The sequence below is a fragment of the Sesamum indicum genome, linkage group LG10 (genome assembly GCF_026168435.1).
Source record: "Sesamum indicum cultivar Baizhima isolate 11 linkage group LG10, ASM2616843v1, whole genome shotgun sequence".
NCBI lineage: Eukaryota > Viridiplantae > Streptophyta > Magnoliopsida > Lamiales > Pedaliaceae > Sesamum > Sesamum indicum.
Window position 1 is genome coordinate 4,192,229 of NC_142666.1, and position 17,867 is coordinate 4,210,095.

At 35.2% G+C, this 17,867-nt stretch overlaps 1 protein-coding gene across 1 annotated transcript; it reads right to left on the reverse strand.

Annotated features, from left to right (window-relative positions):
- Positions 1 to 1,754: 1,754 nt before the first annotated feature.
- LOC105172403 (phospholipase D zeta 1) lies at positions 1,755 to 17,163 on the reverse strand. The gene is made up of 20 exons (XM_011093802.3): positions 16,450 to 17,163; positions 13,468 to 13,569; positions 13,228 to 13,343; positions 12,995 to 13,136; positions 12,261 to 12,431; positions 10,721 to 10,894; positions 9,188 to 9,430; positions 8,976 to 9,092; positions 8,286 to 8,425; positions 8,010 to 8,159; positions 7,348 to 7,504; positions 6,746 to 7,273; positions 5,858 to 5,968; positions 5,090 to 5,236; positions 4,812 to 5,009; positions 4,359 to 4,460; positions 3,723 to 3,854; positions 3,460 to 3,525; positions 2,349 to 2,410; positions 1,755 to 2,255 (listed from the first exon to the last, which is right to left on the reverse strand). Exons 1-20 carry the CDS (start codon positions 16,648 to 16,650, stop codon positions 2,003 to 2,005), a joined length of 3,312 nt encoding a protein of 1,103 aa, XP_011092104.1. The 5' UTR covers positions 16,651 to 17,163; the 3' UTR covers positions 1,755 to 2,002.
- Between the last annotated feature and the right edge of the window lie 704 nt (positions 17,164 to 17,867).

Sequence of the window (17,867 nt, forward strand, 5' to 3'; positions counted from 1 at the left end):
CACCATTTAATTTTGTGTCTTGAATTAATTTCTTAAATTCATCCAAGTTCTCCTCAATATTCTTAGATGAATCTAATTTATATTTGAAAATTTTTTCAAGCAAAAATAATTTACTCGGCAAAGAAGTTTCTGTAAAGAGTTATTCTAATTTATTCCAAAGATCTTTTGCAAAATTTTGTTTACCTACTTTCCTTAAAATAGAGTTGGATAAGTTTAAAATGATAGAAGAGTGAGAAAATTCATCAATTTCAAGTTTCTTTTCTTCAGAAACATTATCTGCATATTTTTTATCAATTACTTTGAAAACCTTTTGTTGAATTAAAATTCCTTTCATTTTTTGTTGCCAGATAGAGAAATCAAATTTGCCACCAAAGTTGCAGATTATAATAAACCATATTAATAACAGAGATGACAACAAGTATAAAAACAAGAGGGAAAAATTAATAAGATAGAATAGTAACAGACTATATCAGGGGACCTTAGCTAAGACTCAATCCAGATACCCCTCATCCTAAAGGGCCCGACCAGGTGAAAAATTAGCAAGGGTTGGTCTTAGGTCGAAATACAGTAAGAATAATGCACAAAGCGGTAAAACCGCACTAAGCAGAATATGGCAATAATAATGCACTAAGCAACATTATCAAAATACAAAAGCTAGTACTTTTGCACAAAGCAGTAAACAATTGTTAAGAATTTTTGCACTTAGCAAATCTTACTCTGTAAATAAAAAATACAAAGACAGATTTACTTTTGTACGAAGCAGATACGAGTAAATATCACAGTTAATGAAGTTAAGGTTAAGAGAAGATATTACCGTATGACGGTGTCGGAACCAGGGACTAACCCCGGCTCTGATACCACTGTTGGATACAACCAGATAGAAGAAAAACCAGATGTCAAAACCTATCAACTATTACAACGGATCAATGGTTCTAAACCTTTAATCAAACAATACTATAGAATACAACAATAAAAGAATAAAATGCAGAAATATTTTCTACAGATCTAAAAATTAAAAGAGAACAGAATATCTCAAAGAAAATGGGCTTACATAACCAGATCTGTAATCCTTTTTGCCCAAGAGCCACAAAGCCCTAACAACGTATCACAGTTGCTGAAAAATACCCAAAACCACAAAGGCTCAAGACCACAGATGAGCACTAGGGTTTCACAAAGAAAAGTTCACTAAAAACAACTACTACTACTACAAATATAGTCTTACAATCTAAACAACATAATTTTCCCTTTTGAAAAAAATATTAATAATCTTTGGATTAAATACAATTTGCCTCACTGTATCTCAGAAAATGTTTAAAAGATCCTCCTAAGGAAAAAAAAAGAAAAAAGAAACACGAAAAAAAACGCTTCAACATTTTCACAATATAGCAAAATCAAACAAAAGAAAGCATATCAAACTAAGGAGCTCAATCACAAATATAATTAAATTAGTTAAATTTATTACCTAAGTTGTAAATTATTTGATAATCATCAATTGTTTTTGTGTTGGTATGCTTCCTCTTCCATGCAAATGTAGTTTGAATATCAATACACATGAATCTGAATAGCCTGTCTCTCATCACTATACCTTCTTGCAATTTGGGTTTTATGTTTTGCTAATGCCTCTTCTCTTCTCCCCTGAAACTGAAATACATGGGAAACAATTTGCAATTTTTTTTTTCCTTTCTTTACATGGAATCCCCACAGTTATGATTGTCTTAACACCTGAAACTTTAGGATCTCATAAGAATAAGAACTCGGCAATAGAAATTATTTTTATATATAAACTGATTGGATCATCAAATTTACAGTACTTGTTTATCTATTAATTGTAGGAGAACTTATAGTGTAACTTGTGACATTTCATGTCTGTTTACTCTCCAAGCAACAATAATATGATAAATCCCTAGCTCCTACCGCTCGCTTACATACGGCTTCCTAGAGACAATTCTATAAATAGATACAAGCTATCTTTTATCAACTGAAACCGTCTTCATTTGTATGTTCAGTGGAACACTTGAGGAGATGCATAAAACTCACCCTCAATAAACATTGGTCTCAGGTCATCTTCTTGGCTCATGAACTCCAATGGAAAGGAAACAAGGTGTCCTCTTATTGATTTTAGCTTCGTCATTGGCTCCATAACTATGAGTTCCTCGTTTTGGTAGATTTCAATTTTGTTAGGAGCCACTCCTAAGTCGATAGTTGTGTGCCGAAGCTTCTGCTTCCAATGACTCATACTTTGTCTGAGTGCAGATCTGAGGTTAATAGTAACAATGAGCAATAACAGTTATGCATAGTCAAGAGGCAAAAATGATATGAAATAAGAACATAGGTTGCCAGAGAGGCACCTGGATTTGATGGTGTCATTGGGGATGCAAGAGAAGACATCTTGGTAGATCTTTGTATTTGACTGTCAATGAAAAATCAACACTGCTTGTTAAATGAAAAGAAAGCAGAAGTTGATGTTTGCAACTAAACAGCCCCGCCCTCTTCATTTCGAGATTACAAATACCCCTCTCTGACCATCAGAATTTGGCCAATTCTACCGGGATTTTGTGGAAAGACAAGTTTACCTTTTACTAAGGTTTAATAGTTACATGGAAAGCGGCAATGTCTTTTAAAATGGGAAAGGGTGTATCTAATAGGCACATTTAGGCAAACATAGCGTATAAGGATCTTGATTATGCCATGATATGAGCAAAAGATAACATCGAGATCACATTTAGCTATACACTGGAAGATAGAAAATTTAAAGAAAGACTCTGAGCACAGCCTTGTCATAATTGTTAGATGCTAGATCATTCGATGTCTTTTAACAAACATCCTGCATTTGGACCTAAAAAGAGGACACTTATAAACCAGTCAACTTACTGTCCCAAAATCATGTGGACCATCATTCTAGAAAATTACCTACTCACAGAATAATTTTCATCTAATTTATGGTCAATAGCCAAACCCCATAAACGCAATGCCCCCACGAAGTAATTGCACGATGAAAGCTGTTCATGCTATCCGTGCAGGTTGGATTGGATTCTACCTTGTCAATGTTCTGGGACTAACAAACTCAAAGTATACAAGCCCATGTTTCCAAGTAATTAAGCAAAGACTTCCAACATAGTCGCTTTATTGCCTGTCACTAAGGATGGGAAGTAAAATATATTTGCTATGGCTTTACCAACTATATAGCCACATCCCGTAACCTTGAGTCAGTAAAACTACATTGCTATCCTCTTAATGCAAATACAAAGTTTGACCTGCAATGTGCATAAGTATCAATTCTTAGAAGTATGCTAATATATCATAAGTTCAAAACCCTGTGTATTATGTGCCCGTCCATATATTATATTACATAATTAAAGTACAAGGGAATCATATAACCCTACAAGTATGGTATATTTGTAGGTGCAACACAAGATGACACATGAACCAACGCCGCAAACTTAATAACATTTGTCATACCTCAGCAATCTCTAACCAAAAGTGCTTGTATGTTGTCTCAGCTATGGGGTCTTTCGTTTGAGCGACCTGGAGGGCAGAGAAAACAATTATTGCAACAAGATATTCATAATCATTTCAAAATGTTAGAGATTAGAAACATATCCAAGAGAGAGATGATACAAGGTCCATGTGGTTGTGCAATAGTGGTAGGTTCTTGTAAGTACTGAGATGCCAACTTGATGCTCTTAGTCTGGCATCTTCATCACAATTATGACTCTACTTACCTCTTCGGTGTGCAGACCAAGGTGCTCCGCCCATAGGCAAAGTCTAAGACTCAAAGCAAATTTTCCAGCCTCCCATGGCTTCCCATTCATGGAGGAATCAACAAACTCTTTATCTTCTATCAGGAGAGCAATCTGGAGAATATACAGAAAAACATAAAATAACTGTTTTGCCTAGATAGGAAAATCGATATCGATATGATATAATCATTTCATAAACACTAGGAACAAAAAGATAATATCAAAAGAGATGCAGTGATGAAGCAAAGTCGATTGTAAGTGGAACTGTGCTCATAGTCAACAAATTGTATGTATACCCTGTATGTTGTTGCATATCTAATAATGTAAATATGCATGTGCAGTTTTCGCATGTATCTAGGTACATATCCATGTATTTTATGTCAAGGCTTTGACATTTCAAAGAAACTCCACTTTACAGGAAGCATTTTAAAAGTAAGTTCCGTGGGCATTTTGGTGCATATGAGAAAGCCAATGGCAGACATTGGTGTAATCCTATAACCTTCGGTTCTCTGAAAAATTATCCTCTTAGGCTAAACTATGCGAATTTCATAAACCCCAAACTATTGCCGTCAAGTATTTAAGTTGTATATGGAAAATGGCATGTAAATCATCAAACACCTCTGAGTCTCTTGAACCCAGCAAACTTCGATCATTTATGTTGGATGACCCAATCAAAGCGCGACGATCATCTACTATCATCACTTTACTATGAACATACACCTGTATAAGAAAAAAGATGAGAACAAGTTAATCGAGAAGAATGACATTGTTAAGTCTTAAAACTAATTGGGAGTGGGGTATCCATTGATTCAAATACTGGCCTCAAAAGTCATATTCAGCTGATTGATGCATAAATCATTGGTTAATAGTGATAACTTTATATAAAGTTGATGCGTTTATATAAATTAACATTCCATAAAACAGGCCATTAAGCATATAGTAGCATACCATTTGGCAGAAGAATGTCAGAGATCTTTCAAAGAAAGTGATAGGAGAGACGATCAGACTAAAATGGCTTTCTAGAGTTTGATTGAGGGAATAAAAGGTATAAAAGAATCCAACAAAAAATACCTGACTCGTAACCACAGGACCTACATCAAAAAGTCTGCCATAAGTTCTTAAACCAAAGAACGATATGAAATCATGTGCTCTGGTACCCAACTTTGAGAAAAGTTTCTCCAATATTGAACTTTTCCCTCTGCAAATAGTTCGATATTGCCAATGCATTATGGCTCTAACAGTAGCTGCACCACTGTCATCCACACCCCCCTGTTCACTGGAGAAGTTATGAGAAACATGAAAAGGAACAGAGAGAGATGGAAAATTCTGATCTAGCAGGAAACCGGTACCTGAAAACCAGGCAAGAGTGGGATTACAATTATGACTCTGAAGCACCTTTTCTCTTCATGTGCCCTCATTATGCGGTTGTATAGAGATTCAAGCACACGATTTTGTATAACATCATCTTCTGAGAGCCCCGATATGAAAAACTGATTCTGTAATTAGAAGATGTGATAAATTCTTTTGCGAATTCAGTATCAAGCCAATACTAAAGACAAGGGTGCAGGAGTAGAAGACTATAGAGACACCCATTTGAAGTTCTAATTCTTAGTTTAAAGCCTCATGAAGTATGTCTGCTAAAAGCCTTTTCATTGCATGTATGAAATCTGATCCTTTTGGAGGCCGATGACAGGAAGAAACGTTAGATCAAATCTTTTGGGAAGAAATTGAATCCAAGAAGATTAACATGGATTTGGTTGGCTGCATGAAATGGAACATCCTCCTACTCATTTGGAAGTATTTTATTCAGGAGATGATGGGAGGTATAACTTTGTTTTGTGACATAAATCAAGCACTCGTGTTAAACAGAACGAAGATCTGAATCTACCCGCATTTTTCCTCATCTGGGAGAAAGAATTTCTATTCTGAAAAACATCTGAGAATTAAATATCCGAGAAAAAGGGTTGCGGCATACAATCGTAAGTTAGTGGAACATTAAATCGTGAAAGAAACATGACATGAGATTGATGCTATTCTTGTTGATGCTATTTTCCTAAGCTTATACAATGGGATATTGACGTCGAACCTAAGAAAATATTAGATGTACATAAACTCACCTCAATGTAAATGAAGTGCTCTGCCTTCTCAATGAGAGCACAATAAGCTCTATGAATGCTGTCTTCAGTTTGGCTTGTTCCAGCAGACCACTGGCTGACACTTCTGACAACCTACATCAACACGTATAGTAATAACATTATGTATGTCTATAATGATGTTACAGTTGAATCATACATGTAACGTTAGAATTCAATTATTCTTATGACAAACTTCCATGCTTGATGAATCAAGATCAGCGGCTTACGGCCAGCGCATTCCTTATGTATCCCGTATTAAATGATCTTATATGGACATGGTCTAGCACAGAGCTCCTATTTTATTTCTGGCACAGATATATTAATTAGTCAAATCTCTTCGTGTATTTATCATTTTTTAAGTTTGAGTTTGTCCAGAAACACAAAAGCGGGTGTGCCATGTTCAGTTAATATATATAACACAAATTCTTTATAAGTTATAACACGAAACCTTCTGAAGAGACAAAACATTCTCAGTTACTCAGCTTTATTCTTCCAGATTCTATACCTCTATGCTGCAACATCTTGTCCATCCTACTAAAATCTTGACTTTCTGAAAATCATGAGAGGGAAATAACTTTCAACAATAGCTAACAGATGGAACTTGCATCTGTAAGATCATGATGTAAGCTAAAGGTCTGAAAAACTTAGTATTTGATTATATATCCAAGTACCACATTTCTACATTATGCAACCTAGAACTTAGTTAATGTTTATTGCAGAAACTTTTACAGTATCTTGAGCAAAAATATGAAACATACGGCACTCAAAAGTTTTTCCTCGTCAGAGAGACATCATAGAAACATCTCACTACCAATCTCAAGACACAAGGAGTTACAGAAAGGTCTCATAACTCTCAATAATTTAGCTAACCTGGCAGTGGCATGAACTACGAGGACCAACTTGTGTTATTCCATTGGCTGACATAACCTCGAAACTTTGTTCTTGGGTTTCCCACCAATAATCTTTGACTTGCAAATCAGACTCTGAGACTGTTCCTATTAGCATTGCACTTTGTGGATCCGAACTATAATCATCATCACTGAAACTACTTCTGGTGTCTCCAGAAGTTGGACATCTGGAATCCTGATAAGAAAATGAACTACCCGTACAATGCCCACTCAGCTCAGCCGGAAAATGGTCGTTTGAGTTCAAGCCATTTGACTTATTTTCCATGATGGTAGAATCTGGACCATCTGCTTCATGAGGTAAAAGCAGTGGAATGTCTTCAGGTGGTGTTTGAGGTGAAAAGTGATCCTTCCTACCGATGTCCTGAGAATTTACTTCGGAGGTATTCCTTTCAATGTCTATATCACTGCTTCTTCCCATGTAATGTGGTAAAACCATGTGATGCTGAGGCATGAGTAAAGGTATTGACTGTTCATTTGGTGCTTTACTTCTCTGAATTGACGGTGGAAAAAATGTATTAGTCACTGAAACTAGTTCACAGTCCATGAAGAAGTACAGAAGCAAACCTTTGCATGGTTCCAACGCTGAACAAAATGTCTAGCAATATCCCTGCAAGGGGGGCCCCAAACAGCACAATGAACATCGTGCCATGGCATCCGAGGATACTTCTCTCGGTCCAATTCATCTTTTAAGGTGTCTTCCCAAGAATTTGGTTCTGATTCTCTGCATAATCCATGGAAAGGCCTTCAACTGGTTATATCACGTTATGGAAATTTGTATTGTAGCACACAAAATCAAGGCTGTTTGGACCTTTGATATTAATCAGAAAAATACTTCAGAAAAAATCTTCTTGTTTTGGTTTTAAAGGAAAATGCAAGGGAAATATTTGTAAGAATACTTGAATGAGGAGGTACTAATTGATTTATATATTATTTTCATTTGTTTAAGTATGATACTTGTACGAATTTATCATAGATACTTTTTATATAAATGGAAAAATGTGAAAGAGTTTGGCTTTTCTCCTTCACTTTCCGTCACTAGAACCTTATATCAAATCATTAGTGTGAAGGTACATAATTTGGTTATACACAGTAATAAGATTCATAAATCAATTGAATTCCAACCAGGGGTATTCTGAGAAAGAATCTCATGGTATTCAAATCCACCAAACCTCTTCAAAAGTTCCAATTTCCTATAAACAAGAGTTTCATTTTAAAATATAATTTACCTTGGATTATAGTAGTCTTTTCCAGGCCATAAGAAAGGAGGGAAATCACCTACTCTGTGTTCAGTTGTGTCATACCGGCCAAAACATAAATCCAGCCCTCCAATAAAGCAAATCTTATGATCTACAATAACAAGCTTCTCATGGTGAGACCTGCAAGCACTAACTAACTGTTACTATTTATTTGAAAAAACAACTGTACAAACTTTTGCAAAATTGTATAAAAGTGGAACTTCTTTTATTTGTCTCTTCTGCTGAATCTCAGAAGCAACAGCTTACCACAAGTAGATGCCAGTTGACAAATGATCAGGATACCGCAGAACTTTAACATTTTCATGAATGTTAAGAAGCTTTCTCTTACTATATAAGCTGTTAATTTTTAAAGCAAGAGAAACTTCCTTGTAAAGAAGAATGTGTATCTGCACAGTAGTGTAGGAAATGAATTCAGAGAAGAATCAGAATCAGATGCAATGGAAATGATAGTTCAGATCGAAATAAAAAACCAACTAAAATATCACAATGGAATTCTACAATGATGCAGTGAAGTCATAAAATGCATCCAACTCCAACAACAATAACGGGTACTGTCACTGTGAGCAATTGAAGAGGTTATAGCCCAAGTTTTATTAATTAAAGTTGAATTGAGCTTGAAAGCATCTTTAGTGCTACTTGGTTTTCATGAAAAAGACTGCTTTTGCTCACAGTTCTCAAACTTTCAATTAAAAGTTCTGATTCCCATAACTGCCAAATAGCATTTTAATCTTCATCTGAAACTGGATATTTAAATAATCGGATCAACAACAATCAATATTGATTCTGTTTCCAAACGCAATTAACTTGAAAAAGAAAGAGCAATAGATATTGCCAAGTAGTTGTCATGAAGGGCAACAAGATGAGAGAAGTTGAAAAAAAAGAGAGGACTTCTTTTTGTGTTCCTCAAACAATGGCTTCTGAATACGAAAATTGCACCTGAACCCCTTCCTTAGCTTTAGCCTCAAGTAAAGCATCAAGCCTGGAGGAACTGTGTTTGTGAAATGGCCGTCTTAAATACAACTCAGGGCAAAGCCACCACCCAGTCATGTATATCTGCGGATAATATGCAGCCACTTTAGACATTTCAATAGCCAAACATGGTCAAAAACTCGTTGAACTTAGTTATCCTATATGTTTGGAAAATTGACCTCTGATTTTGCACTCTCTATTGATAAAGCTATTGCTTCAAATGCTGCTTTGCCATCTATAAACCATTGAGCTAGGCTTCCATCTTCAACCAGTCCTCTAATAGGGGCAAATGAATTAAAGCGATGAGGATGACACCAACTCTCAGAACGCTTTGATCCAACTGCATTAATCGCATAAACCCAGTCTTGCACTTTGGCGTGGCTCGTAGTCCTTAGCTTTATGTTCCTGTTCCCACATGAAACCTTTTGACCATTTAAAAGTAGGGAGCTCATGTTAGTGATACTATTTAAAAAGTTAGAATTCAAAGACATTATAACAATAGGAATAGTCTAATTAATCAAATTGGATGTACAATAACATTTGGACATTGTTCATCAGGAATTAGTTAATCATCCGCATAGCTTCAATAGTACAGAGAAATGATGCCAGACACCTATGGCTGTTATGAGTTGTTCTTCTCTTAAAACCAAGGCCTGGACTCACAGTACAGAATCTCTATTGAATTTTTACCTCCAATTCCCTCCAAATTTATCAGTTACATACTGATTATGCGGTTAATTAGTACAATAATTAGGCTAGTTCTGTAAGTTTTTCAAACCATTAAACTATAGAAACTGTAACCCTCTCCACCCCCCCCCCCCCCCCAAAGGGAAAAAGAAAATAGAACACTTGTTTAGCACAATGTGAAGTCTCATGGTTGCAATGCACGCCTTTAAGATGTTCATCTTTAGAGAAAACATACAATCAAAGAGCAAAGAGGATATTTAAAAGGTTGCTTTTCAAATTTTCTGCTTGCCAAAGAATAAAGTAGGAAATGTGGCACAGCTCCTACAATGTTTAAAAAAATAAAAATAAGAAAAGGCTCATATAGGTGAAAAAAATCAATGCAGAACTGATCATGTCTGCACAGAAAAAAAAACAACTCAAATGTGAGTTGTAAGAGTAAAAATGAACTAACCATTAAAATATTTTGGTGAGACGTTCATCTCTAACTTTATGACTCATGCAACAGTTTATTGGTTACTGATGACATTGTGACACTATGTCTCCACAATGTAAAAAGCATATTAAATTTGATTCAATAGTTCTGATACAAAATCACAACTATGAGAGCTGACTGCTAGGGAGACAAAAGATTGTGATCCTTGTTCTTCACTTTAATCAATCCCATTCCATTACTTTTTATAATGAAGATGTTTTCCCTCAAAAGTTGCTCAGTCTTTCTGTACAAAGTACTCTTTCCATTTCATAAGCTGAATATCATGTGAACATGTGTGTCTTTATGCTTCATGCTTATGTTTAGAAACTTGGATGCATAATAAAATATACAACTTATAGCTGGTAAACAAAGATAAACCAGATATATCGAATTAAAACAGAAACAAAGTTGAGACTGAGAACAAGTCTCAGCAAACCATGGGAAGCAATTGAGCCAATTACAAAACCAGTTTTTTTTTTTAAAAGAAGCAGTTTAACTTTCTCACTTTTCTGTTATGATGCTTAGACAATCATGAAGTGGAGAAGAAACTCACCTCAAAAGCATGGCGCAAAGGATTTCGTTCCTTTAACACTTTGGCCAAGTACACTTCATCATCTCCTTTTGCATTTGAAGCTGGTAGGACATCGAAGACAATTATGTCTAGGAGTTTGGTGTCAAAATGATTATCAAGGAAAGCCAAGAAACCCGGTTTGAGAACGAGCCAAACCTAAATTCAGTACATCAGTGCTCGGCCATCCACATTGACCAAAGAAAAAATGAAAAAAAGGAGATAAGAGAAAAATTTATCTGCATAATAGCCATCTCAAAGTTTATCCCATAAAACTGGCATTACCTATAGTAGGCGTTATAATGATTAAATGGAAAACAATATGGTCTCACATTCAGCATATAGTGAGTACTACAGCGTACAGGTGTTCATAGTATCCTTTGGAGCCTCAGGGCTACCAAAACCAGGTGAGTCAGATAGCTTTAGCACTTCCAATTCTCAGAAGGATCAATTTTGTTGTTAAAGTTAGCAGTTAAATCAAAAAAAAAAACAGCTTATGAAGTGGATATATTTTTGTCTTGATAATGGAACCCTGCTGTCTCTAATCAGTGGAATGCATAACTATTCATTTTGAAAATTCCAAGATGAAGATGCATGAATGGTTCTCATGCAGCATCATGTGAAATATCTCCCAGCATTTCACATAATCCTAGTTCCAAATTTACAAGTTGGAGGATTATATTGTATGATTTAATGAAATACATTTAATTACTTTAAGTAGAAAGCAAATCGTTTCATGTAAAAACATTTTCACTAGAATAGCATATCCCAATGTAGAGACAGAGTTGTATTGTCCGATCTCCATTCAGACAATCCATTGTCATGCTTTAAATTATAAGGTCTTTGCATTGCGCAGATACGTCAGTGTAGAAACCTTAAGTTGGCATGGAATATTAAAAGACATGGAATATTAAAACGAGCAGAGGGTGCTTGAAAAGAAAAAAGCATCAGAATTGAGAAATAAAGTGTATCTTCCATGCTTGTGGTGACTGGCCAGCTATGTAATCTGCCATTTTTCAGCAGGACCACGAAAAACTTTTTCCAGATGAGAAAACTCCTAGTTTAGTTTTGTCTCCATTTTCAATTTTTCAGTTTTCACTATTTTCAAGTGAGTTTTTGTTTTTGTATTGGTCTGGAGTGAGAAATAAACATATGTTTGGATTACTATGTTGTATGATATGTTTTTTACGGAAAACATGATAGAATGAAAATGTGTTTGAACTTAGGATGTTCTATAATACTTTTTTGTATGAAAAGACGTAGTACAATGAAAACATGTTCTGATCAAGATGTTTAGTGTTAGTTTTCTCTACGAAAAGACGTAATAAAATGAATAAGCATTTGAATGATGATGTTTTGCGGTACTTTTTTTTATACGAAAAGACGTGATATTTTGTAATAGTTTTTCATATGAAAAATGTGATAGAATGGATTTTCTAAAACAAATGGTCCAAAACCATAAGAAAGGCCTAACAGTATAAAAATCAAAATGGAGTTTCGAAATTAAATCAAAACAAGGCCTTACTTTTCGCCAATTGTTGCCACAACAACCGGAGCAACGACATAGACAACATCCTGAACATGTGTTATCCTCTGAAAATCTTCCCAAATGCTTAACCATCACATAACCTTCTTTCATCTTTGGACCATACTCTTTCGAAAATGATAACCTAGACACCTCCAAGAACTTGCATACCTGGAATGAATCATTTGTTATTGCATGGATAGTACCAAAAATATCTGCCGCAAATAAACTTCAGAAGCCTGTAGATATCTGTAGTTTACTATAGTCACTTCACTATATGTGAATATGATAACTAACAAAATTTTGAATTAGTTGAAAGAAAAATGTAGTCTATTGAACTCCATGAGTGCGATCAAGTTAGCGTAGGAACATAGCTCTATCATAATGGCCATTTAACATTTGAATCTGGCCCCACTTGAGCTGATGGGGGAAGGGGAATGATAGAGATATAACAAAGAAAATGCAGGAACTTAATCGATTCACATCCTCCAGGCATCCAAACTCACTGGGACACTATCTTCAGCACAAGAAAATTGATTACTTTCTTTAAGTGGCAAGGTGGATAACTCCTTTACGAGTTTAGGAAAAAGTGCAATACCAAGCTTGTTGCTTGTGCATGTCTCTTAAAGTAAATAAACAAGGCATCGGAAGAATAGATTTGGACTTAGTGGAATTTGTCTAATTAGAAAAAAATCATTTGTGTAAAGCCAATTAACTTAGTTTTCATTCTTCACCTCTCTTGAATTAATAATATCCAAGTTTCCCAGAAAATGATTCAGGTAACCTTGCATGGCAGCTTTTGCTTTGTCTGAAATGTGCTGCTGCTTGCCTATAGCTGGACGAATGATAGGCAAAGCAGCTCTTGATGGGACATATCTGCACAAGAAAATAGTCTGTAAGAAATAGATTTAAGATGGGTAAATCCCATTTCTGAAACAAAAAATTAAAGGAATGATCTTCTCATTACCTGCTTTTAACAGTATCATCATGGTATATTGGCACAGCTCCATCATCAGGCTCATCCTCATCATGAACAACTGTTGCATGATCTCCTAATCCGATGTTATGTAGCCATTCCTTAACCTTTTCAGGACAAAATAAAAGGATTAGCTCAAGAACCATTTATGATAAAATGAAATCTGAATGTGCTTCTATTGAGGAGCATGACATGTCACCCGTCAAGAGGATGCACGAAGAGAAAGAGAACCTGCTCTTGCTTCTCGTGAATTTCTTCAATTATTGCACGTTTCTTCAGGGCAAGGTGTAAATAAATAACTTGAGAAGCCTTCTTCAACAAATGCCACTTGAACTGTCAAAAAGGAAATTTCAGATTATGCCTTAAGAATACATATTGTGCCAGTAAGAAAAGCTTGAAATAGATCCTGCATTCCCCGTTTCTCAGTATTGGAATTAAATGCAAAAGGCAATACAAAGCACATAAATTAATAAGAAGAACAAAGAAATAGAAATAAACACTAAAGGACGATATAATAAAGAGGACATGCAAGCTGAAGAAAAAGGAATATCGTGAATAAGAACAAGCGACTGTAATGCCAAATCCAAACGAGAATTGAGGAACGACAACTGAAAAATGACTGAAAGTCTAGTTCCAACTCAATAAAACATAAGTTTAGATATTTAACAAGTACCATTTTCTTGCTTATGCATACACAAATTGGGACTTGAAACATAATAACGGGAACTAAATCTGCCTCTGTACTGCAGAATACAATGCTTACTGAATGCATGCAACTCAGTAATCCTAAAATAGACCATCCATTCTGGTAATGAAATAAAGGTTATCTATTTCCGGTATCCTTTTCATAAATCTTAAAGAAAATAATGATTGTGTGTCCAGTAAATATTGATCAATGAAATTATAGTTTAGAAAATTGATGGTCGGCGTAATACATGAAAAGAAAAAGCGAGTCATTCTTCAATGAATTAAAGTGATTTATTCTGACCAATAAGCTTCACTTCATGGAGACACACATAGTGCCATATTTTGATCTCTAACACCTGAAAATTTTGTGACAAGACTTCAAGCTATGAAGGTTATAGACCAATAAACTTCACCTTGTGCAATTTTTATAAGGATTAATTACACTTAAACGTCCTCTAAAATAAGAAATTACACAATCTCCCAAAAAAACTTTAGAAACTACACTTATATCCCTTTTGAAACTGCCCCGTTTTCTAACCCAAACAGAAGTGGTGATATTTCAATTTTACCCTTACCATGAAAAATAATTAAATAAAATATATATTAGATGACCATAATGCCCCTGGATGTATTTGTAATTTTTATATTTTAAAATGGATGGATTTGTTTTATTTATATATTTGAGGGGATGTCTTTTTAGGTTTTCTTCTTTTTTTCTTTTTCAATATTTTGAGACAATGTTTAAGTATTACATTAAAAACATCTCTATACTTATTACCAAAGAAAATTGCATTTTTTGGAATTATAATTTAGGGTACTTTGCAATATCGGTATTATGTTTTTTGAAATAGCTTGAAACGGTACCAAAAAAAAGTTTTGTTTGCATTTTTTATACTGTCGTTAGATTTCTAACAGCAAGGCCACGTGGCCATTAAGTCATGTAGCAAGGGCAAGGGCGGCCACAAAACAAGAAACTTGCATTTTTGGTACAACAATTTAGGATACCTTGCAATATTGGTATCATATTCTCCCATTCCGTTAAGGATTTGTGTGTGATCCTTTAGGTTTAGTTTTAGCTAGACTTGGTCTTGAATCCAATATATAATTTATTTTGCAACTCATTTGCACTAAATTAATTAATCACCATGAATTAACCACCCTCAATTACTCCTTAATTGGAGGGGTACCCATTACTGTGGGTAACCATTGAGCAATGGTTTAAAGCACTAGAGAATAGGTCAAATTTTCATGATCCTATCGGCATTGCGTACCATATGATATGGTGCTTCTGCCGCATAACCCCCCGACCAAATCTAGGGCATGAAATTGGTTACCAGTTACAAGAGAGCTAATATACATACTTTTCCCAGAAAAAAGGCAATCAAATTTAATTTTCACCCATTCTGCTCATTTTGTTTCCTTTATTAGATCCCAGATGAAAAGGTAGCGCAACAACCATCTGGTCAATACTGTAAATTGTCAATATTGCAAGTCCACCTGAGCTAGCTAGAGCACCATTTTAATCTTACATGTCAGACATCCAACATGTCGGACATCCATCAAATTTCTTCCCATAAAAAGAGCTAAGCTGAGCTTTTGAAATAATCTATAGCCTTCCCACACCAAGTAATTAACAAAAATTGCACAACATAACTAATAATCCCGACATCTCCTTCATTGGTATTGTTTCAAAGGAAACTTTGACTGTAGCGGATGCAAAAATCAAGACATCACATTATATGCCAACTTTTATAGAGGTACTTATTACATGTTCCAGATAGACATGCAAACATTAACGGAACCACGGCGCCAGCAGCAAATTACAAGTTAAAGGATGATAGTTAATTAAGTAAATCAAATCAGTTGAAATTAATCACATCACATTATAGGCAAAAGTAAGAATAATAGCCACCTACCATATGCTTAACTATAAATTTACCCAATTAAACAAAGCTTATCGCCACAGGCACGCTTGTAGAGAACTATACTAAGGGCTACCTTTAAGAATCATAAAAAGATATATAGAACCAAATTAGATAATGCTTCTTCACAAGCACATTTCAGCTCCATCAAGTTACTAAATTGCAAGAATATCTAACTTTATGCCATGAAAAAGTAACTACACCTGACCCCCAATGTCAATTTTAAAATAATCAAACTTAAGGCTGAAGATTCCTATATTGTATTAAGGGCCATGCTTTTTCGCACATCTAATCAACCAGGCAAACAGTCCACCTTCACCATATAATACAAAAAGTGAAGCAAATGGAAAATTCAAACAGTTATATATTTAAATTTTTTATAAGATCCAAATTACCATAGTACAGAAACACAATAAGTTCAAAAATATTAAATTTGGGATTGAGTCACTTCCACATTCATAACGCACATCCATCCACATAAAAAATTACATACATACGTATAATGCAGGGCGCACATGCGAAAGCAGAAAATGATGCTTATTGACTCACACCAAAGCCCGTGGTAATCGCATGGAAAGCAGAGACGACAATCAATTGACGATACCTGTTTGTACTGGAGCTCAATGGTGTACGACAAAAGCAACGGAGTGATGTCACTCGCATCCGGCCGCGAAACCGACACGATGGTGGCCGTAGGCAGCTCCTCGAAAATCCTGGCAGCCGCAGCTTCCCCACAGTAACGAAGCGAATGAGACGACGAAACCGCAGACTGATAGCCGCCGGAAATCAACCTCTCCGTCGACATTACTGGAAACACTCAGAAACCTCCAAAGCCTCCTTCTTGCATGTGCTGTTCACCTCTCTCTCTTTTTCTCTCTCTCACTATATATATACAAATACATATATTCTGTATCTATATATGTACACGCAGAAAGGTTGAGACGAAGCTTTGCTCCGTCAACCGAAATTCTCCGTACTTGTGCCGTTATGTGTAAAAAGCGTAATATAGTGGGAAAACAGGGCGACCAGGGTGGCCAATTGGGGTGGTTGAGCTGCAGGTGAGTGCACGGGGACTTCGTGAAGCCGGAGTTCAGATGGAGACACGTGTGCAGATCAGGGACGTGGCATCTACTTGATTGGTTTGTGTTTGGGATCGTAGGGTTTAAAATTAGTGGGAAGTGTGATTATTGATTAATTGTTGGCTTTCCTATTGTTGTGTAGTATGGCAAGTGGGGGATGAGGTAGGGAGTTTTGTAGTCAACTCAAACCTCTTCACCCACTCAAATGTCAAAACTACCCTTACACTAATAGATTAATTCTTTAAGAGTTCTAATTTATATGGGTTAAAATTCTTTATTGATTAAATCATTTAAATATATATATATATATTAATTTACATCTTGCATTAGATGTAAAGAAATCTTTTTTTTGAAAAAAAAATAATAATCAATACTCTAATATGACGGATGAGGGGTGTACCGATAATTTGATCTGACATAAGTTTCGGATAATTTCTTTTAATTTTTCTTGTTTTCTTCATTCACATTTCTTTTGTATTTATATTAATTTATTATCATAATATCAATATTTATATTAATTTATTTATATCATACTCACTTTTAAATATTCTTTTATTGTAATATGTGACACGAAAAGTTAGTAAAAAAGAAATAAGAATAGCATCCATCGTTGTGGTCTAATGGTTAAGGTCAAATGTTGTTGCACCACAAGATTAGGTCCAGATTTTTGCCAAGACATTTGGTGAGGCTAAACATAGGTTCTAATCTGTGCCTTGACTCTCACATAATTATATTGACTCTTAACGACTTTAAGTCAGCTAAAGGGACCCTGGTCGACGAACATAGCACAGACATACCTCGATTATTGATAACAATAAAATTAAATTATAAAAACTCTAGTCAGCACACACGATGCAGACGCAATCCTTCCTAACAATATTGTATCCACCCCCACCCCAAAATTTCCATCTTTTACCAAAAAAAAAAAAAAAAAAAAAGCAGG